The sequence below is a fragment of the Saccopteryx leptura genome, chromosome 7 (genome assembly GCF_036850995.1).
Source record: "Saccopteryx leptura isolate mSacLep1 chromosome 7, mSacLep1_pri_phased_curated, whole genome shotgun sequence".
In the NCBI taxonomy this organism is placed as follows: domain Eukaryota; kingdom Metazoa; phylum Chordata; class Mammalia; order Chiroptera; family Emballonuridae; genus Saccopteryx; species Saccopteryx leptura.
In genome coordinates this window covers 8,992,125-9,015,701 of record NC_089509.1, presented here as the reverse complement: position 1 = coordinate 9,015,701, position 23,577 = coordinate 8,992,125, and the positions used below count along the sequence as shown (strand labels likewise).

The window sequence follows — 23,577 nt, the reverse complement described above, 5'->3', positions numbered from 1 at the left end:
ATTTGAACCTAGTTCCTATAAATATGAAATTCATATTCTTCTTCTGTGGTAACTTGATTACCCAAGGGGCAAAGAGGAAACAGTTGATGGCTCTCTATTTATGTTTAAAGTCAAAAAGGAAAGAAACTTTGCTTTTAGACTTGGACTCAGAAAGGGGAAAGTAACACACTTATGTACCAAGCTCTGAGGTAATATGTTTGTCCCAAACTGTCATCCATTTGTTCGCTGGGCTTCCAAGAACTGAGTGAATTTCTCAAAATAGTCAATAGCAGGTTTTTCTAAGGGTAGGAAATGGCTTCAGATAATGACCAGAGCTGCATGCAGTTCCTGGCAGAAGGGGCTCTTACTAAGATAAGGTCGTTTTTAATACCAAGAGGCCAAGCATGTTTCTAGAGGAAGGAGGCAGGATCCACGTGGTACTTCCTCTGCAGGCTCCATGCCAGGCTGTGGAAGAGCACACAGGCCTGCCACCTGTCTGCAGGGCCCTGTATGCAGCCTGCATCACAGGGCTCCCATGCGCGGACAGGCCGGGAACTGCGGGTTAGTGCTGGGGTGTAGGGCCTGGAAGGAACAGAGCTGGTGGCTGGCTGGGGAAGACTTCAAGGTCAACCTTGGCCTTGGCCTTGGCCCACATCATGTTGTTATGCACACTAAGCAACAAGGCTTTCTAGGCTGAGGAAACAACCTGCAAAGGCACAGACCTCAGTTTCTTCACCTAAACAACGGGAACAGTAGTATCTCTCTATAGGCCTGTGGCAAGGCTAAGGGATCACAGACATTAAGCCCGGTACACAGTATGTGCTGAACCAGGGCTGGGAGATCAGACTGATCACAGCAGTGTCAGCAGGGCCCACGGAGTGCACAGGGCCCTGAGAACACCAGTGTGCTTGCATAGTAGCTCGCGGCGGGAGCAGTGGACTGTGAGGCTGGGGCCGGTTTGTGCAGATGGTATGTGTTGGCTGAGGACCATAAAGGGCCTGAGGAACAAGAACAGAGGGGACACTCCTGGACTGAGGGGTAGAGCTGCATTTGCAGCTACGTGTAAAGTCCTTGAAGCACCAATTCCTAGGGGCCATGGGAGCTGCTTATTTTTGCTTGTGGAGGCTGATGGTAATGAATTGGGCAAAACATTCACTGGTAGGTGAGCCTGGTGTTCTTTTTGAGTAGTGGGCACTGCTGGACCACAGTCTGGGAGGCCACAGGGGGCAAAGAGACCCCTAGCCTGGGTGTCAGAGCCACTTCTGCTCCAGCTATCCCGTTTGCTGGCACAGCTGGACCTTGGTTTTTCAGCTGCTGGGGGGGGGGGGGTAGGCTCTGCTGCTCTCTGAGGCCTTGCCCACCCCAGTGGCCTGTGACCCTAATTCCCCCTCTCCTCCCCCCGCAGGTGCCCATCTGTGGTGACCAGCAAGAAGCCAAGCGCACCATCTCCGAGCTGGCGCATGCCATGGGCTTCATGCCTGTGGACATGGGGTCCCTGGCCTCGGCCCGGGAGGTGGAGGCCATGCCTCTGCGCCTCCTCCCGAGCTGGAAGGTGCCTACCCTCCTGGCCCTGGGGCTCTTCGTCTTCTTTTACACCTACAACTCCGTCCGGGACGTGCTGCAGCCCTACGTGCAGGAGGGCCAGAGCAAGTTCTACAAGCTCCCCCTGTCCGTGGTCAACACGACGCTGCCGTGCGTGGCCTACGTGTTGCTGTCGCTGGTCTACCTGCCCGGCATGCTGGCAGCCGCTCTGCAGCTGTGGCGTGGCACCAAGTATCGCCGCTTCCCCGACTGGCTAGACCACTGGCTGCAGCACCGCAAGCAGATCGGCCTGCTCAGCTTCTTCTGCGCCGCCCTGCACGCCGCCTACAGCGTCTGCCTGCCACTGCGCGTCTCCTACCGCTACGACCTGGTCAACCTCGCCGTCAAGCAGGTACCGTCCACACCGTTGCCCGGGTACCGTGACCAGCATGCTGGTGGGCACAGCCCACCCGTCACTGTCTCACCTGTGTCACTGGCATTCTGTGGGTTCTGCCCTGGCCAGGTATCAGTGAACGCAATGTGAAACTCGCGAGGCTCGTGGGCACGGCCCAGGCGGGGGAGACCTGACCAAATCCAACAGTACGTTATAGAGGGTTTTGAGAAGGTCAAGAGTGCTAAGGATAAAATTAGGCAGAGGAGAGTGGTGGGGGACAGCTGAAAGGGTGCTTGGGAATACGTGAGGGGTGATATGTGACCGAAGGCGGGGTGGTGGTGCGTGTGAGCCCCCAACCTGCAGGGAGCAGCAGGAACAGAGACCCTCAGGTGGGGTCCAGTTGGCACCTAGAGGAACAGCCAGGTGGCCCCTGTGCTGTGTGAGACCTGACAGGTAAAGGCCAGACTGGGGAAGCCTTGCAGGCTAAGGGTGGGCTTCAGCCTTGGACTCAGTAAACTAGGGAGCCAGTGAAGGCTTTTGAGTAGAGGGTAGTGATCCATCCATCTGATGTTTTAACTGGCTCACCCAGGCTGTTGGTAAACAGGCAGTAGGGGTCAAAGGTGGATGCTGAGAGAATGCGGGGGCTGTGTAGGAACCCAGGTGAGAGGCAGTGGAGGTTCAGGGGGAGTGGGAGCAGCAGAGGGGCAGGGAGGTTTTGAAGCCAGAGTTCACAGAATTGCTGGTGGACATGGGGTGGTCAAAGCTATCTTTGAGATTTTGGCCTGAGCACCTGGAGGAATGGCATTGCCATTGGCTGAGATGAGGGCACCTGTAGGAGCAGGATTTGGGGGCAGGGTAGCACTGACTCCTTCATTCACGACACCCACACGCTGACATGCCGCTGCTGCTCTTTACCAGCAGGGTTTGCGTGGAATGTGCCCCTGGCCAAGCCAGGTAGCAACGCGGGCAGCACCTGCTGGCACCTGCACCCACAGAAGCAGTCCTCCTGATGTTCTCTCCCAGTTTGCAGACTCACCAGGCCCAGTCCTGAGTCCCACACTCAGGTCTGCAAGTGACGTCTTTCTGTAGTTTCCCAGCCTGCTTCATTCCACCTCCAGTGTCCGGCCCCTGGACTGGTGTATGGGTCCCGCCCACTCCGGGATGCTAGTCCTCCAACAGAGTGAGGTCCAGGTGCCAATGAGACATTTCTGCTCCATCTTTCTTTCCAGTGTGGATGGGGCCTGCCATTTCTGTTCCAGCCTGGGGGAATGCAGGGGTTCTGGTGAGACTGTGCCCTAAGTGCACCAACCACACAGCCATCCCCCGGTGGCTGGGCCATATCCAAGAGCAGGACCAGGAAGCAAGGTCGGACCACTGCCTGTGAGACACCATCCTCAGCCCCTACTCATTCTCAGGTATCCTGCTGGCAGCTTCTCAAATGCCCTCGTCCTTTCCCACCCACAGGCACCTGGCATCGTGCAGCTGTGGATTTAGGCTTTCATAAGAGAAAGGGAGAATACCACACTCTAGGCAGAGAAGCAAGATGCCTACTAGAAATGAGAGGAATGGAAAAAATAATAGTCACATGTTCTTAGAAAGAGTTCACCATGTTCCTGGTCTCATTCTAAAAACTTTGTCAGTGTCAATTCATTTAGCCCTTATTTCACCCCTATAAGCCAGGTGTTGTGCTACCCATATTGTACATGTGAGAAAACTGAGCCACAGAGAGGTTAAGTAACTTAACCAAAGTCACACAGCCAGAAAGTGGCAGTACTGGGATTCAGATGCAGCTCTCCTCCAGGTCCATGCTCATATCCACACCACTTTCTATAGGGGAAATAAGTCCAGAGGAACCGTTGAATGAACGATCCCAGAACTGAGGTCATTATCACATTCATTCACTGTATACTCTCCTAGGTCCTGGGGTCACAATCTTGTCCCTTCCCTTGGCTGGGGTGGGGGGTTCTGGAGGTGGGAAGAATCTGAAGGCCAGAGCCCAGAACTCTTGTCCTTAAACATTACTGATTGGAGCAAAGACCTTGACCTTGAGCAAGTCACAGCCCCTCTTTTGTCCTTAGGGCCCGGTTGTGTAGCTCAAGGTCTCTCCTAGTGCTAATGTTTTTGATGCTCTTTGATGATATTTTCTTCTAAAAAAAGAGCATCTCTGTGTGGTTCCTTGGGACTGGCACAGTGTTGGCTGCCCAGGAGGTGGCATCTCTGGGTGACACATTTCAGGCAGTAGGTGGGAAGAAGGTAATGCCCCACCCAAGGCAAATCCTTACTCTCCCCTAGCCCACCCCCACGCCCACACACCCTCTGATGACCTTTCTCTTAATTCTCCACCCTGCCAGGGGTAATTCATGATGCAAACACCAGGGCACAGAGGGGCACATGCCAGGTAGTTTCCCTGAGTTCCAAAGCTGGTTAGGGCTGGAGGCCAGGGTGGTGGTTGCCAGGCAACCATCACTCCCACAGGACTGGATCACTCTCTGAGACAGCAAAAACCTGTCACACAAAGGGGCTTAAACTTGTTCTGCAGAGGTATGGAGGGCAGAGCCAGGGCTGATGTGGGTATATGGGGGAGGGGAGATGGTTAGAAGGTGGCAAGGGGCATAACACAGAACAGAGCTACCCAGAAGTGGTGAGTTGCCTGACCTGAGGTGTTCAAAGCGCAGCCTTGTTCTCAGGCTCTGAGACTGGGCCCCTGAGGCTGTTCTGCATTCGGCCCCTAACAGCAGTGCCTCCAGGGTGTTTGCCATGTGACTTTCCCATCCTGCCCTTGGCTACCCTCTCAGGGCTTCCTGATGGGTGCACTCACCATCCTAGCCGCTCTACTGGGCCTTTGGGCAAAGGGATCACATTGACCAGGGAACTGGGGACTGTAAGATTCCTTCAAGCCCCCAGTCCACAGACATGGAGGCAGAGCTGTACCCCTGCTATAGAAAAAACTTCTCTAAACATCTTTATTGACTGTATTATTGCAAACAATAACTAATATTTGCACAGTGTTTCTGATTTACTTGGATGGTTCCCTACAAATGTATTTCAAGATCAAGATAAAAGAAAACGTTTAGCCAACACAGTTTTCTTTTCCCCCTTGTCCCAAATCTAGTGTAGGCTGTCAGAGAGCACTGTCTAATCTCACTGCTGAAAAGCACTCAGTGGCGCTCCCCTACTCCTGTGGCACGTCACACTAGGTCCCATACTGCCCCATGCGTGGGCAAAGCTCATTCCTCTTGGTCTGGGCTCTCTACTCGGCAACACTGACAGTCTGACCTACTTCGGGTCTTCCTTCAAAACCCTACTTCTGTTAGGCTCGCCAGCCCATCTTCCCCATTCTCCATGCTCACATCCATAAAGTGCATGTTGTCTACATTCTATGACTTTTCTTATGCACACTAGTCACTCATTTACTCATCTGTCTGTCTGTCTTCCTTCTGACTCAGAGCTCTGTGACTAGGTCTTCACCCAAGCATGCCAGTCACATGCTACTTGTTCCTCACACAGCCGTCCTCCTTTCAGTCCTTGCAGTAACACAGTGACAAAGAGCACTGCCATGAGCCAGGGTCCTATGACTGCCCCAGGGCAGAGATGACATTGAAATCCAGGCCATGGGGCTGCAAGGCCATTCTCTTCCCCACCCCCACCCCACACTATGGGCTGCCCCTCCACATCCTGCCCACCACTTCTCCAGGTCGGCACCACCCCCTTCCCACTCGTTACCCTTGGGACATGGAACGGGGCTAATGCTGCAGCCCCACTGGTCCTCCTGGCCCTGGGTCCTTCAGCCTCTTACCTGCAACCTTCAGGGACTAGAAAATGCCATGTGAATGCCAGCCACCATGTCATCTGCTCTTGATGAAGAACACTTCCCAAGGTGGCCGTCTTGACTAGCTTTAAACATGGCAGAATTACTAGGGGAAATGAAGAGCTGTTAGATCCGTGTTCTAGCTGTGTGTGCCACAGGTCACTCAGCCCTGAGGACTGACTGGGATTCCTGGGGCTTGGTAGGTTGGGTAAAACTCTTACAAGCTATTGAAGGGAGCTGGATTCAGATCCCCCTGCAGGCTCTATACCACCCATTGCTCCCTCGCTGCCCCCTCCCCACCCTTTTCCAGTATCCCTGCAGAGTGGAAATATTAGAGGAAAACACAGGACATTTTGCAGGCAACTGTGGTATGCGTGTAATCATCCAAACTCTGACTTGTGACATTAACTGCCTGCTCTTACCAAGATGCAGCAAGCAGTGACTAATGAAGTATGCTTGAAGAGCAAACAACTTGCAACGAGGAGATGACTTACTTAGTGGTTGTTGACGCTGCAAAGGTGTGAGTAAGACTCCTTCCGGCGCAGTTACATGGGAGCCATCTGCCCTCGGCAGGGTGGTATCAGCCACTTTCTAGCTACCACTGGCATGTGCTTGGTATTGGTACACTGGCAGAGTCACAGGATATTAGACAGGACCTCACCCAGCTTTCTCAGGTACAGAGAAGGAAGCCCAGAGTCACACGTGACTCCTGGTCAGGATGAGAAGCTGAATCCCCAGACACGAGTATTTTAAACTTTTTCTCATAAGCTACTCAACTATTTTGCTCAACCCACTAGATTCATTTTTAACATTATATGGTAATTGGCTTAACTATTTTTTTTTCCTGCTGAAATACTTTCTCAAAAACCTGTGTGAATCATTCTGTTTTGCTAAGCAGAGGCCTGCGGACTAAAGCTTTTCCGCATCTCCTAATGGAAATGCTCTTCCTTGTCCTGCTGGTAGAAGTAAAGTGCCAGCGTTTCATGGCACTTCTCAGAGAACACCTTGACTTCCAGGAAGTGTGCTGCCTGGTCTCGTTTGGAAATGGCTGTTCTAATGGAAGGACCTTAATAAAAGTTCTTCTCATGTGCGTGCGGTATATGTGAGTGTCGGCTGAGCTGGAAGAGGCTCAGCTGCAAAGAGTCTGGGTGGGGAGGGAGGGGTGGGAATCTCCAGGCCCATACAGACCTCTGATTTGTGTGTCCCTGGAGCTCAGTGGGATCAGCTCTGTGAGGACAGGTGTCTTTGCTTTCTGCAACCCAGGGCCCGGCACACAGTAGGTGCTTTATAAGTGCTCACTGGTAAGCTTGGTATGTGGATGCCAGTCTCTGTTGCCTGGCAGTAGTAAGCCAGAGCTACATGTGTTAGACAGAGTGGAGGTTTGGATGGGAAGTAGGAACTGGGGGCTTTGACTCAGGAAATGCTATGGGTTTAGTGCAGGGGTCCCCAAACTATGGCCCACTGGCCACATGCGACCCCCTGAGGCCATTTATCCGGCCCCGCTGCACTTCTGGAAGGGGCACCTCTTTCATTGGTGGTCAGTGAGAGGAGCACAGGATGCATCCACATCCTGTGCACCTAGAGTACCATATGTGGTGTTGCTCACGTACAGTACTACTTCCAGTGATGCAGGACGCACGCCTCACGGCTCCGGAAGCGTGTCATATCACTTGTTACGGCTAGCAGTGACAAATATGGAACTGGACATTGATCATCTCATTAGCCAAAAGCAGGCCCATAGTTCCCAGTGAAATACTGGTCAGTTTGTTGATTTAAATTTACTTGTTCTGGCCCTGGCAGGTTGGCTCAGTGGTAGAGCGTCGGCCTGGCATGTGGGGGACCTGGGTTTGATTCCCGGCCAGGGCACATAGGAGAAGCACCCATTTGCTTCTCTGCCCCCCCCCTTCCTCTCTGTCTCTCTCTTCCCCTCCCGCAGCCGAGGCTCCATTGGAGCAAAGATGGCCCGGGCGCTGGGGATGGCTCCTTGGCCTCTGCCCCAGGCGCTAGAGTGGCTCTGGTCGCGGCAGAGCGACGCCCCAGAGGGGCAGAGCATCGCCCCCCGGTGGGCAGAGCGTCGCCCCCGGTGGGCGTGCCGGGTGGATCCCGGTCAGGCGCATGCGGGAGTCTGTCTGACTGTCTCTCCCCGTTTCCAGCGTCAGAAAAATACAAAAAAAAAAAAATTTACTTGTTCTTTATTTTAAATATTGTATTTGTTCCCATTCTGTTTTTTTACTTTAAAATAAGATATGTGCAGTGTGCATAGGGATTTGTTCATAGTTTTTTTTTTATACTCTGGCCCTCCAACAGTCTGAGTGACAGTGAACTGGCCCCCTGTGTAAAAAGTTTGGGGACCCTTGGTTTAGTGTCTGTGGCTTTCTGTGCCCTGAGCGCGAGGAAGTGACGGGGGCTCTGTGAGGGGTCAGGAAGGCACTGGGTCTGAGGAGCAAGCAGGCAGCAGACACGCGAGCCCATCTGGCTGACAGGATTCCAAGCTAGGAGAGCTTCTCCTCCCTCCTTTGGGGTATTTGGGGATAAGAAAACTGATGATATGGTCATGCTGGAAGGGTCTGTTTGTCTTGTTGATTTCTCCGACTCTTACCAGACTCATGTGCCCAGTCTGCTTGGCTGACCCCAGGCAAGTCTGTAATAGCCACAGGGAGGGAGTCCATGCCTTAGGAGCCAGACTGTCGGGTCTTGATCCCAACTCTGCCCTCTCCTAGCTGAGTGTGATCATGTGAAAGAGACTTTTCCTTTTTGCCCCATTTCCCTGTTCTGTTAAATGAGAGCAGAAGTGACCTCTAGCCTGTGGGGTGGTTGTGAAGCTTAGACGATCTGACTGTAAAGCACTGAGAGCAGAGCCAGGGACGTGCTACGGCTGGTGGGAATGTTCGTCATCACTCTGCATCTTGATTCTGAAGGTATTCACTCGCCTACGCCCAGGACACCAACCACTACCACGGTGTTCATGTTTCCCCTCCATCCACCCTAGGTCTTGACCAACAAGAGTCACCTCTGGATTGAGGAAAACGTCTGGAGGATGGAGATCTATCTCTCCCTGGGAGTGCTGGCCCTTGGCATGCTGTCCCTTCTGGCTGTCACCTCACTGCCATCCGTTGCAAACTCACTCAACTGGAGGGAGTTCAGCTTCGTTCAGGTAAAGTAGTGTGCCTCTGCTGGCGGGCCGCAGCCTGACCTTGCCTCGCCTGGCAGAGGCCAGTACCTCCCCCCTTTCAGACCGCCATAGTTGTGACCATTTATACAGCAGGACTGCTCAGTCAGATGCCAGCGGTTTCCAAGCCCTGAGTACCCATGTGAGTCTCCCAATGAAGGGGCTACCTAGCACAAGCTTATCCTCCTGACATCTGGGAAACCAGATATAAGCATATGAAAAAATTAGACAATACAACACTGAACCCTGGATTAAACAGTATCAGTCTCTACAATTCTTGAGCTTCCCCCCAAAAATCTCATGATGTGCAGTCATTGGACATTGCACGGGTCTAGCTAGGAGTCAGTAAATCCGTGAGTGTGCCTCGCCAACCAACCTCCTTTGAACTCAGCCCTGTTGGTCCCTTTAACCCCTTGGTTTGGGCAGGACAGAAGAGAGGTGAGCATTGAAGTCACCAGTTTATAGGGGATGAAACACAGCATTTCCCAAATGATACCATTTCTGTTACAAATCCAGGGAAAAGGAGGTCTATAGTCAAATGAATTTGAGTAAAGGTTTGCTTCCCCCAAGAGAGACCCAACGCACTTGGGCACATCAAAGACTTTGATAATGTCTATAACAACGGACCTTGTCAACCAGACTGATTTGAACATTAGCACTGCCTACACTACAGAATACATCTTGAGAAATGCTGGTAGGGACAGAAGGTTCTTTATGCCAATTATTCATTCAGTAACTGTTTGTTGAGCACTTACTGCATGCCAGTCACTGTGCTAGGCCTGGGACGTGACAGGGAACAAGACAGGCAGAGTAACCATGTTTCAACCCTAAGGACCACTGAGACGGACTTCTTACATTTTTTTGGCATCTGCTGTTGTTCCCCATTAGAGTACGTGGTCAGCTCCCCAGTGCTGGTGGATTAACTCATCCCCTCCTGTGGAGGGCTGCTGACTAATATTGGATTCTGCCGCTGCTATTGTATCAGGGCAGGGGACAGCTGTCAGATCCACCTCCAGTCAACAAAAATCTGTTGAAATCTTTTCTTTGCAGTGGGGACACAGTATAGAATTCAGAGAGGAACACTGATGGTACAATGCTCTTATATAATCCAAATTGTTCCTGATTGGGACTACTTACATACCTCAGAATAAAAACAGAGCTATGGTTGGGTTTTTCTTGCTTTTTTTTTTTAAGTATGTCTGTTTCTGAATCTCATTGGCTCTCTTCTTGGAAGGTCCTTGGAGGAATGCTTTAGGACTGACACACTGCCAGCATTAGAGAGGAGAAAAGGAATTTTACTTATTGGCTACTAATCCTCATGTGTTGCATACCCAAAGCTAGGGTTTTCCTGTTCCTGCCCAGAGTGTCCCAAGGTGCCTGGTTTATCCACAATTAAAGCAGACTGCAGGGGGCTGCTCTTACCAGACAGTCACTCCCTTAAGCTGCCACAGATTACAGGCCGGGCTCGGCTGCCCAGGGAAAGCCAGAGGATTTGGGTTTGGCAGCCATGCTCTGCTTTACATATTGAAGAGTTGAAAAGATAAATATGAATGTCCTCCTGCCACTGTGAGGCCAGGGGGGTTGGCAGGCAGGGAGATGGGGAGAAAGGCAGAGCTTCCTTGTGGGAATCAGTTGCCAGCATCCTGTTCACAAAAACAAATGCTCTGTCTCCTCCGAGAGTGCTGATGGGAGGAGGAGCTGTGAGTGTCCAGGAGCCTGGTCCTGGCCCGGTCCCCAAGGACTGGTAACAGCCCTCCCGAGCCTCTTGTGAAATGGAGTCAGTGCTCTACAAGGATGCTGTGAACCATGGTGAGACTTTATGTGTGAAAAACGGTAAAAAGCATTTTGTTATTATTCTTAGGGTATGTGGCCACATTTCCATTATCCCTGACTAAGCTACCCATCAGCTATTTCTGGGTTAGTAGGAGACAGTGAGAGAAGGGTCAAAACACTCTGACCCTGGGCATAAGAATGGTCCAGGTCACTGTTTGCAAACTGCGACTAATAAATCATTGGTCGTCATGAAGTCCATTTATAGCTTCCAGCCAGCTTTTTAAAACATGGCATTGAGTAGAATGGTAAAGAAAACATCAGAGTGTTTTGCATGTTGGAAGGATATGTTTTTTAAAAGTTGTGTTGATTCAGTAAACATATATACACATATATGGTATGCCTGGTTGCATACCAGGCAATAATGTCAAATGTGGTTCTTACTGTGAGCCACCATCCAAAAAGTCTGAAGTCACACAGCTATCTTGGAGAAATGCAGATGCACAGGCTCACCACTGACCGATGGAGCCCAATGACTGAGGGCGGCTTGGGATGGCTCTGGAAGTCGGGTTTTGCCAGCTCCTTGGATGACTCAGGTGTGCATGGTGCAGTCAGTGTGTGGCAACCTCTGGAGAAGGAAACAGATTTGGAGACAGCAACCTGGATTTCAGTCCCGAGATCACCACTCTCCAGCCCTCCACCATTAGATGGTTGTTTTTAGCCTCTGAGAACACCTGTGTCCTCACTTAAGCCTATGTCCACCTCCTGTGGTCACTGATAGAGTGAGTTGAGCACATGTAAAGGTCACAAGACCCAACAGTGGCTATATGATTTCTGAGGTAAGCTGCAATCTTCTGCAAAGTTAGCACTACCAGTAAGGAGCAAGCCAGACCCCGTTTCCTTCCCCTGCCACACATGACTGCAACAAGAGATGTCACAGTGCTCAAAGGACCCAGCCTGACCCTTTGGTCTTTACTGATTAATTAGCTAAAATCCATCAAAATAGTACATTGATTACATAGAAGTGACTTGTGCTTACATTTATCCTTTTGCTCCCAAGACCGTTTTCAAAGTGTTAAATGGGGGAGGATGGTATTTGGGTGGTGGTGGTATTGTTTTGATTTAGTTTGGGCTGTGCTGACTACACCTAATTAAGCCAGTTAAGTATCATTAAATAGAGAGCCCAAGATGGTGGAGCAGGTAGAAGCTGCACTCACCTCCTCCCATGACCACTTCAAATTACAACTAACTAAATTATAGAACAATCAACCTGGAGAACCATCTGAAGACTAGCTGAACAGAAGTCATATAACTAAGGATATAAGAAGCCATGTCGAGACTGGTAGGGGGGTGGAGACACAGAATGGACTGGCCCCACACCCATGTGTGGCAGTTGAGAATATGAAGGGATGCCTCAGCTGCCGAGGTCCCCCTGGGAAGTGGAAGGTCTCAGCCTCATGCTGAGCTTTTCTAAGAGGCCCCAGAACCAATATACCTGATGGCTGACCTCAGACCATGACAGAGTACCACCTGATTGATCCACAAGAAGCACACCCAAAGGGAGGTCTCAGCAGGTACCAGACCCTTCTGGGGCAAATTCCACTTTGTGGGGTCAACTCACACATAAGAGCTTATACACTGTAGTCGTGGCCTATCCTCACAGCCAGTCAGCCTGAGGATCAACCCCACCCACAGACATGCTAACAATAATCAAGTATCAACTACAACAGGAGGGCCCATATAACCCACACAAGGGACATTCCTAGAGTGCCCAGCTCAGGAGATCAGGGACATTGAAGAAGTAACTGAAGAAGATACAAATAATGGAAACATATAGTGTGCTCATGAATAGGAAGAATTAACATTGCTAAAATGTCCATACTTCCAAAAGCAACCTATAGATATGCCACTGGACCCCACAGGACAACTACATTAGGCCACCATGTCAAGACTGGGAGACCTACCTTATACATAGAAAAAAAAACAGGCAGCAAGAAGAAAGAAACAGAGAAACATGGCTCAAATGAAAAAAGAGGATAAAACTCCAGAAAAAAGACTAAAAAAAGTAGAGGCAAGCAATCTACCAGATACAGAGTTTAAGACAGAACACTGGTTATAAGGATGCTCAAGGAACTTGGTGAGAACTTGAACAAAGAGATAGCAAGCATAAAACAGGACATAAAAACCATTAAAAAGAACCTTTCAGAAATAAAGAATATAATAACTGAAATGAAGAATACACTGAAAGGAATCAGCAACAGATTAGATAAAGCAGAAGATTGAATCAGTGATTTTGAAGACAAGGTTGCAGAAAACACCAATCAGAGCAGCAAAAAAAAAAAAAAGAATTAAAAAAAATAAGGATAGTTTAAGGGACCTCTGAGACAACATCAAGCCTAACAACATCTGCGTCATAGTGGCACCAGAAGGAAAAGAGAGAGCAATAGATTGAGAACCTATTTGAAGAAATAATGGCTGAAAACTTCCCTAACCTAGTGAAGGAAAAAAACACATAATTCCAGGGAGTGCAGAATGCCAAACAGGATGAACTCAAAGAGGCCTACACCAAGACAGGTCATAATTAAAGTGGCTAAGGTTAAAGACAGAATCTTAAAAGCAAGAAGAAAAAGACAGTTAACCTACAAGAGAACTTCCATTTGACTCTCAGCTGATCTTGCAACAAAAACATTTTTGGCCAGAAGGGATTGACACAAAATACTTAAAGTGATGGAAAACCAAGAGCTATGATCAAGACTACTCTACAAGGATGTCTACTTTCAGCACTCTTACTCAACATAATATTGGAAATCCTGGCCACAACAATCAGACAAAAAGAAATGAAAAGCATCCAAATTAAAAAGGAAGAGGCAAAACTATCATTGTTTTCAGATGACAGGAAATAGAGAACCCAAAAGATTCTACCAAAAAACTACTAGAACTGATAAATGAATTCAGTAAAGTAGCAGGAAAAAAATCAATTGCATTTTTATATACCAATAATGAAGAGAAGTTAAGAAAAAAATCTCATTTACAATTGCATAAAAAAACAACCTAGGAATAAATTTAACTATGGAGGTAAAAGACCTGTACTCAAAAAATTATAAGACATTGAAGGAAGTAACTGAAGAAGATACAAATAATGAAACCATATAGTGTGCTCATGAATAGGAAGAATTAATGTTGCTAAAATGTCCATACTTCCAAAAGCAAACTATATATGCAAAGTAATCCTTATCAAAATACCAATGACATTTTTCACAGAACTAGAACAAATAATTCAAAAATTTATATGGAACCACAATGGACCTGAAATAGCCACACCAATCTTGAAGAAAAACAAAGTTGGAGGAATAACACTATCTGATGTCATAAGTATTTGATTACTATACTACAAGACTATCATAATTCAAAGAGCATGGTACCAGCATAAAAAACAGACACAGGTCAATAGAACAGAGTAAAAAGCTCAGAAATAATCCCATGCCTATATGGTCAATTAATATATGACAAAGGATATGAGAACCTACAATGAGGTAAAGACAGTCTACTCAATAAATGGTATGGGAAAAGTTGGACAGATTTGTGCAAAAAAATTGAAGTTAGACCCCCTTCTTTCACTATATACAAGAATAAACTCAAAATAGATTAAAGACTGAAATGTAAGACTCAAAACCATAGAACTCATAGAAAAAAAACAGGCAGTAAATCTCAGACATTCTCATAACAATTTTTTTTTTCTGATATACATCCTTGGGCAAGAGAAACAAAAGGAAAAATAGCCTGACCAGGTAGTGGTGCAGTGGATAGAGCGTCGGACTGGGATGTGGAAGACCCAGGTTCGAGACCCAGAGGTCGCCGGCTTAAGTGCGGGCTCATCTGATGTGAGCAAAAAGCTCACCAGCTTGGCCCCAAGGTCTCTGACTTGAGCCAGGGGTTACTCGGTCTGCTGAAGGCCCAAGGTCAAGGCACATATGAGAAAGCAATCAATGAACAACTAAGATGTCCTAACGAAAAACTGATGATTGATGCTTCTCATCTCTCTCTGTTCCTGTTTGTCCCTATCTATCCCTCTCTCTGACTCTTGCTCTGTCTCTGAAAAAAAAAAAAAAAAAGAATAGATTGGTGTTTCTGTCTCTCTCTCTCTCTGTCTCTCTCTATCCCTTCCTTTCTCGTTAAAATAAAAAAATAAAAATAATTTTAAAAAAAAAGGAAAAATAAACAAATGGGAGTACATCAAAATAAAGTTTTTGCAAAGCAAAGGAAACCATCGACAAATCAAAAAGACAACCTACTGAGTGGGAGAAGGTACTCACCAATGATCAACCCAATAAGAGGTTAATATCCAAAATTTATAAAGAACTCAACACCAAAAAGCAAACAATACGATTAAAGAAAATGGGTAGAGGACTGAATAGACACTTCTTCAAAGAAGACATACTGATGGCCAACAGACACGTGAAAAGATGTTCAACTTCACTAGTCACCAGGAAAATGTAAATTAAAACCACAATGAGATGTCACCTCACAACTGTCAGAATGCTGTCATCAATAAATGAACTGCCTGCCCTGGCCGGTTGTCTCAGCGGTAGAGCGTCGGCCTAGCGTGCGGAGGACCCGGGTTCGATTCCCGGCCAGGGCACACAGGAGAAGCGCCCATTTGCTTCTCCACCCCTCCGCCACGCTTTCCTCTCTGTCTCTCTCTTCCCCTCCCGCAGCCAAGGCTCCATTGGAGCAAAGATGGCCCGGGCGCTGGGGATGGCTCTGTGGCCTCTGCCTCAGGCGCTAGAGTGGCTCTGGTCACAACATGGCGACGCCCAGGATGGGCAGAGCATCGCCCCCTGGTGGGCAGAGCATCGCCCCTGGTGGGCGTGCCGGGTGGATCCCGGTCGGGCGCATGCGGGAGTCTGTCTGACTGTCTCTCCCTGTTTCCAGCTTCAGAAAAATGAAAGAAAAAAAAAAAAAAGAAAAGAAAAAAAAATAAATGAACTGCCTGACTGGTGGTGGCACAGGGGGTAGAGTGTCAGCCTGGGACACTGAGGTCCTAGGTTCTAAACCGTGAGCTCGCCAGATTGAGCACAGGCTTGAGCACAGCCTCACCAGCTTGAGTGCAGGGTCGCTGGCTTGAGCATGGGATCAGAGACATGACCCCATGGTGGCTGGCTTGAGCAAGGGGTCACTGGCTCAGCTTGATCCCCTCAACCCCGTCAAGGCCCATATGAGAAAGCAATCAATGAACTAAAGTGCCACAAGTATGAGTTGATGCTTCTCATCTCACCTTTCCTGCCTGCCTGCCTGTCTCTCTCTCTCATGTGCATGCTGAAAAAGAAATATACATATATTATTGAGGTAAAATATCCATAATATAAAATTTACCATCTTAACCATTTCTAAGTATACAATCAGAGACACTAAGTACAATCAAAATGTTGTGCAACCATCACCACCATTCGTCTCCAGAACTCTTCATCTTGCAAAACTAAGACTTTGTACCCATTAAATAAAAACTTCCCATTCTCTCCCACCCTCCTTCCCCTCACAACCACCATTCTATTCTTTGTCTCTAAGGTTTTGATTACTCAAATATCTCATAAAAGTGGAATCAAATAGTATTTGTCTTTTTGCAACTGGCTTATTTCACTGAGTGTAATGTCCACAAGGTTCATTTATGCTGTAGCATGTGTCAGAATTTCCTTCATTTTTAAGGCTGAGTAATATTCCAGTGTGTGCCTATGCTATATTTTTATCCATCTGTCAATGGACTCTTGGGTTGCTTCTATATTTCAGCTACATGAATAATGGTGCTGTGAATATGAGTATGCACATATGTCTTCAAGATACATACTTTGAATCTTTCGGATGTATACCCAGAAGTGGAACGGCTGGCTCATATGGTCATTCTATTTTTATTATCCAAGGAACTGCCATACTGGTTTCCACAGTGGCTGCATCATTTTACATTCCCACCAACAGTGCACTTATTTCCAACATCTTCACATCCTCACCACAACTTACAACTTTGTTTGGTTTTTGTTTTTTGATAGTAGCCATCCTAATGGGTAGCTCATTGTAGTTTTGATTTGCATTTCCCCAATGATGAGTAATGTTGAATGTCTCTTCATGTGTTGATTGGCCATTCATATACTGTAATTTCTTTGGAGAAATTTCTATTCATTTCCTTGTCTTATTTTTGAGGTGAGTTATTTGGCTTTTTTTGTTGTTGTTGAGTTTAGAAGATCTCTAAATAGTCTGGGTATCAATCTCTTAACCAGTACATGACTTGCAAATATTTTCTCAATGCTAGGGACTTTTTAACCCCAGTCATCTTCCATGTCAATAAATCAGAACTTGGAAAAGATTGGTGTGGTTTAGAACATGCTAAGAAATTTGGAATTTTTGATAGACTCGTCTAGAAGTGATAAGAATTTGGTTACATGTCACTCACAGTCAAAGAGGCCTCCATTTGGGGGCTGACCATTAACATGACATACAAAGTAACTGGTTAGTGTCACACAGCCAACCATGGCTTTTCCCAACTGGCTGTGTTGAACCAGGAAATTGTTAAGGAGGAGATAAAAAGATCCTTGCTCTGGTCACAAAATCAAGAACAGCCAGAGATGGCTGGAAAGGGTAGAGAGGGACTCAGGATCTTTGGCAGCTAGTATTTTATTTGGGGTCAAAAATGCTGTACTTAGGAATCTGTCTGTGAACTTATAGTGGATAGGCATTAGAAAATGTTTATTATAATTATTTTTAGTAAAAGCATCACAAGTAACTCTTACAAAGTATGTTCTTCCACTTACTGAGGTTTACCATCTTGGTGTTTGTGCTGGTGTGGGAACCAGCAAAGGTCCTCCCACACTAGGGAGGAGGGAGAAGGAGACACTTAGTGTCAGACCCACTTAGAAATGTGTTCTGAAGGGAGCACAAACAAGGCAGTGCCTCAGCTGAGCCCCTGGGCCATTGTCGACAGGTTGGGCTGGAAGGACATCCAAGCAGCCCAATTGCAGCTTCTCTGTGGAAAACTCAAAACCAACCTATAAAGAGGACCTTGAGGTACCATCGTGCCATATTTCAATAAAACCTTTGCACTGTGTCCTTGGAGAAAATGTAAATGTGTTCATTGCATTTTCATTCATTATGTAATAGCAAACTGCTGCTATTTTTCATTATGTATAAACATAGGTCTCCCCTGCCCCATACCTCTCCGTGGCTCCTCGGTGCTTAGAGAATCAATCAGACCTGCCCTGTGCCTCTCCTCTCTATGTCCCCATAAAGCTCTAACCTTGGTGCCCTCTCCCCTCCATCTGCCTGCCTCCTCTGGAGGCTGGAGAATGCTGGTCTGCACAGCGCTGCTCCCGCATCTCTGACTTCAGCGTTTGGAATCGCTTCTCACAGAGGCTGAAGAAGTGACTTGCCCAGGGTCATAGCAGCAGTCAAGACCAACACCAGCAGTAGAATTGGGGGAGTGAGTCACTTTGGTCCACAAGAAACCAGGCATGCAGAGGATTCCCCAGCTGGGGTTGCGGAGCAGCACTGTGCAGCTGTTCTCACAGGAAGGCATGTGTGTAGGCACTTGGTGAGGAGCTAATCTTAGCTGGAAGTGACCCATATGTGGCTTAAGGGTGGGGTGCTTCCTTGGAACGTGGCCTGGACTTTTCGGTTAGGGTTTGCAATGGTCTGGATTTCCCCGTGGTCTTTAACCTCCTTCCAGGAGAGAGGGTAATTTCCACCTGGTGCCCATGAATCAGTGTGTGGGCAGGAGGTGAGGCACCAGCACCCACAAAGAGCATCTGTGTGATGTCCTGGGCTTTATTTACAGTGTCAGGTCACCCAGCCCTCAGGCCCCAGCGGTCACCTTCAGTACTGAAGCCACGTCCACGTGTCAAGTCCATGTTTTACTTGTGTTTACCTTAGGCCAAATATTATCTGTGAAATTAAGATTTTGGTGTGCTGGTAGACCCTTGTTACTCTAATACACATGAAAACATACATGTTTAAAATATTATTATATATTAATATTAATATATATATTAATATATTGTTATAATACATGTTAAAATATTTTTAAACTTCTTTGAAAACCGGAAGTCCTCTGGCAAGCTGGGTGAAAGAGGGGAGATTAAGGAGTACAAATTAGTAGTCACAGAATGTTCACTGGGATGCTAAGTATGGTATAGGGAATGTGGTCAATATGTTGTAATAACTGCATATGGTGTCAGATGGGTGCTGGATTTATCTGGGTGATTGCTTAGTGGGTTAGCTGTCTAGCTACTGAATTATATACCTGAAACTAATAGAATATTGTATGTCAACTGTAATTGCAAAATAAAAAATTATATAAAGAAAAAATAAAAAAAACTTAAGTCCTTTGGCAGCCACCAAAGGTACACATAACAGTTATTTTATTGAATCCTCGTGAATCTATTTATCCTTATATACTTTCAGGATGGGAGCATTAGTCCTGTTTTTCTGCGAGGGAAAGGGAGGCTCTGAGAGTTTAGGTAGTGAAAAGATCATGCAGAGAGTGAGTGGCAGGGCTGGGATCTGAACCCAGAGCCGTGATTACTAAGCCACACTCCTTCCTTCCCCTCTGCCAGGCAAGCAGTGAGCCATTGGTGGAATCCTGTGTCTGTCAATCCCCTGGCCCTCACTCCAGACTTCTTTCTTCTTCCGCAGTCCACTCTGGGCTTTGTGGCCCTGGTGCTGAGTACCCTGCACACGCTCACCTACGGCTGGACCCGCGCCTTCGAGGAGAGCCGCTACAAGTTCTACCTGCCTCCCACCTTCACGCTCACGCTGCTGGTGCCCTGCGTCGTCATCCTGGCCAAAGCCCTGCTCCTCTTGCCCTGCTTAAGCCGCAGACTCTCCAAGATCCGGAGGGGCTGGGAGAAGGACAGCACAGTCAAGTTCACACTGCCAATGGACCACGCCCTGGCCCAGAAAACGAGCCATGTGTGAGGGGCTCGCGCCTGGCTCCAGAAACCAGATGCAGGCAGAAGGATGCCCTGAGCCTGTCAGGGTTTGTTTTTCTTGATCATGCAGTATGATGTGGTTTGAGGTCCGAATTCCTGGGACTCAACTGTATTTGATGATATTCAGAATGATATACACCTGTGTGTGATATATAAGTTCATATATATTTCATATGTATAACAGGATTTGCAATTATACTTATTTAGCTAAAGTGTTGAGTCCCTGAGTTTCCAACTTGTAAATTTAAAGGAAGTGCCAGCTGTTAGAGAGCAGCGATTCACGTTATTGTGGCATTTGCAGAGATAGACACAGTTTTTGCACAGAAAAAGCAATGAGGGGCTTGCACATTGGTGGAGTCAGTCCATTTGTGCCTGCCACTCCCGTTTTGCTACTTTCCCAAGGCTTTTCCAGAGCTGGGGTTCTTAGGGGGCAGGGAAGACAGGAGCTCTGCCTGGAGCCTGAATCCATCAGACTGCACCAGGCCAGAGTCACCTGTGAGGAGGGGGTGCAGCGTCTTCCCTGACCATCTTTGGCTGGAGCTGGAGTGGGTGCGGTGGGGGGTGGTGTCTGTGCCCTGGGACCCAGTTGAAGGCCCTTCCTTTGCCAGATACAGGGTAGGGAGGGGGTTTGGGCCTGAAGCTGCTCCCCCGAATCCTCCTTAAGCCAGGGAGATTATTTTTCCTTACAGTCAGAAGTCACCACTGTGGCTGCAAATCGATCCTCCTGTGGGAGTGTGAAGTCACCTCCTTCCCGGAGCCGCTAATGAACCCCTTCTTGAGAACAAGTGTAATTCCTTCCTTCCTTTCAGTTGGTAATGACCGTTCTTTCGACCACTGTGCCTTCTCACTTTTAGATCATTAGTTTGAATGTTTCCAGGAAGACACAGAGCAGACCCTCTGCCAGTCCACAGGGGAGGGTCACAGCCTAGCCTTTCCCGGGACCCCACCCAGGGAGCTCCTCATCAAATTGGTCCTATGGAAAACACCGGGGATCTCTTCAAACATCCTCTGCGGCCACCAGGCAAAGAGCCTACCTTCCGAGCACCCAGAACACCACGTCGGTCCAAGTTGCTCTTAGAGGAGGGTTATGTTTCAGAATGACTGGAGCATCTTTCCACCAAAGCTACAAACTTGAAATTCTGCTGCCCCAGAACACAAGAGGCTGGACCACAGCAGGGCCGCAGGACACGCACCCTTGAATCAAATGCCATCCCTCACGGATTCATACTGAAACTGTTTTCACTTCCCCTGGGAACAAAGAGTTGTTCTCCACTGAGCCCCCCGAGCTCCTGGCAGAAGCAAGGTGATCTGTCATTTCCACAGAAAGAAGCACCTTGAACACAAAGAGGTGAGATCCTGATGGAAGAGAGCAGCGAGCCGCACACTGAACTCTGCTCTGAACGGGGCCTGTGACGCACGCTCATATTTCTTAGGTCTCCTGGGCCAGAGGGCATCTTGGGATGGAACAAATAGAATCTAGCCGGCAGAGGCTGAGCAGAGAGTGCTGGAGAGAGGGGGGCCTTCATGAGCTCATGGCTGTGGAGCGCATCTGGGTCCTTTAGTGAAAAGGAAATAAAACCAAGTGCAAGATTATCTCATTAGGCCAATGACTGATGGAGGGGAGGCAGTGCTTCCTGCAGATGTTTTACTACGGCCACTCCAAGGCTGAGCAGCAGAAGCTTGTCTCCTAAATTGGCCCTGATGAAGTGGCAGCAGTGATCCTTAGAGAGGCTCTCTGCAGAGGAGGCAGGGGAAGCAGAGGTGTCAGCACTTCCTGCTGACATGCAGCAGGGGAACATGGCAGCTGGAACCCACCCAGGACCACCAACACCAGTTGACATGGGCTGCCTTCCTTCTCCAAGCCTTGCTGGGCCTGGGGAGTATTTGTTATACCAAAGATGCTGACACAGCAAAGTTCCACACCCCCCCCCTCCCCTCCCACATCCTGCTGCAGGTGCTCCTTAGGAGGGAGAGGGTGCCAAGGAGGGTGACGGGAAGGAACAGGTGTAACAGAGAACCTGCCAACTGGAGGATTAGCCCATAAAAGTCAGGGGTGCTGTGGGCTTGGCCTTGACCCTTTGCTGCTGCTCTTCCCTACCTCATCAAGCAGCTGGCAACAGCACCCTCTAAGTGAGTCACTCCCTTAGAGCCCAGGAAATTCTGTGTCTCTGGGTACAAAAGTGCCTGAACCAACATACTCTGGGAATCCTAAATGCCATATGAGAGGTTGATGTTTAATATAATATTATACATATGCCATCGAAAGAGTCTCGTTCTTACCTTGTAGAGCTTGTCTAAGAAGCAGCAAAAATAAATATCTACCCTTCCGTGAATTCCAGGCTTTTATTTCTGTCATGTCAATCACCTGCCCAATCATTCATCCGCTCATTGGCTCCACGAGACTAGCTGGAGCTCGCTCTGAGTTAGGCCACAGGCAAAGGGAGCACACTATGACCTGGGCTAGAGCTCACCTCTGCAGAAGGGCAGGCGTGCAGATCTACATTGACAGGCCATAATGAGCTTGCAAGATCCAGGTGACAAAGTATGGGGGCGGGGGAATGTGAAAGGAGCACCCAGGGCCTGCAAAGGGGCTGGGAAGGCTTCCTGGAGGGAGCAATGTCTGTGCTGTGGTCCAAAGGCTGCAGCATTGATGCAGGTTAGAACAGCAGTGCTTCGAGAACTGTAATGTGTAAGAGAGGTGCTTAGGGGTCTCATCCACACACAGGTTCTGGTTCGTTGGTCTGGAGTGAAGCCTGAGACTGTGCATTTCTAATAAGTCCCCAGGTGACACAGATGGTGTTGATCTGTAGACACTGTGTAACAAGGGCCTTGATGGATTTCTTTGTGTCTGCTGTCTTGTAGTTGACAGCTCACAAACCAGTGCACACTCTGCCTGGTGAAACTTCCCCAGTAGCCTGGCTGTCCTGGTGAGCTGTGTCTCTGCATACTGCCCATTTGGCTGCAACCCCCTTGTTATCTTAAAGACAGAGGGAGGAAAGGACCAGAGGTAACGCTGAGAGCATCCTGTGCTCCCTGTTAGGATGCATCCTGGTGGTCCCACGCATGGGCCCTGGGTCTATAGGGAAAACAGTAATTCTTCAGACCACCCATCATAGAGCCAAGCTTTTCCATTGAAGCAACCAAAACTGCTTCCTGTGCAGGGAGGGAGAAAAGACGCCCATGTGCAGAAAGCAGTCTGTGGCTATAAACCATTTCTTGGGAGCAATAATAAAAAAGATGGTCTTGCCATGTTGAGCCCATGATAATAGTTTTCCAAAGAAAGACCCATGGCCAGAAAACAACTTCACTACAAATACTTGTCAACAGGAAAAACAATCTTGTGCTTGGAGGTTTGTTTGTCTACTTTGTGTCTTCCCACACAAAACACTGAAAGAGTTCAGTGTAAAAAGAAGTGATAAAATATTTTGATGAAAAATCACGCTTTAGGTAGCTCATATAAGAACTAAGGAGCAACCAAAATAACTCCTATTAGTTAAAGAGACAAAGATTATTACCCAGCTGTTCAAGCTGAATCTTTTCCAAAAGCAGTGACGTGGGCCCCTGAAAATACGAAGCTCACTTGTACGAGCTCACTGCCCTGGGCTCGTGACAAGGAGGAAGTTGGTGCCACTGGAGCAGAAACCAATCCCACCAGACCAGCACCAAGTGTGTTCCAAGTCCCTTTTTACTAACATAAATGAAATCCAGAAATTTATTTTAAAAAAATAAATGTAAAGTCTTTATTGAAATATAAAGTAGAAATAAACTAATTTACTCATATATATAGTAAATATATATATATATATTTGTCTACTGTGCCACCACAGGTCAGGTATAACTGACATTTTAAAATAAGAGCTAAAAAAGTGTGTGTGTATGCAGGCACACACTGTGAGTGCTTGAAATTTGACTACTGTGGAGAAGGCAAGTAGAGTGAAGACAAGAGTCTACCAGATTTGAAAGT

General features: G+C 47.9%; 1 protein-coding gene across 3 annotated transcripts in view; it reads left to right on the top strand.

Moving 5' to 3' along the window:
• STEAP3 (STEAP3 metalloreductase) overlaps positions 1-21,931 on the top strand; it is a 62,350-nt gene extending 40,419 nt beyond the window's left edge. For all 3 annotated transcript variants that reach the window (XM_066345554.1, XM_066345556.1, XM_066345555.1), the window contains exons 3-5: positions 1,385-1,912; positions 8,692-8,856; positions 19,318-21,931. In XM_066345554.1, coding sequence (XP_066201651.1) covers positions 1,385-1,912; positions 8,692-8,856; positions 19,318-19,599 — 975 coding nt within the window. In that variant the 3' untranslated portion in view covers positions 19,600-21,931. The remainder of the gene's footprint in view (positions 1-1,384; positions 1,913-8,691; positions 8,857-19,317) is intronic.
• The last annotated feature ends 1,646 nt before the right edge of the window (positions 21,932-23,577 follow it).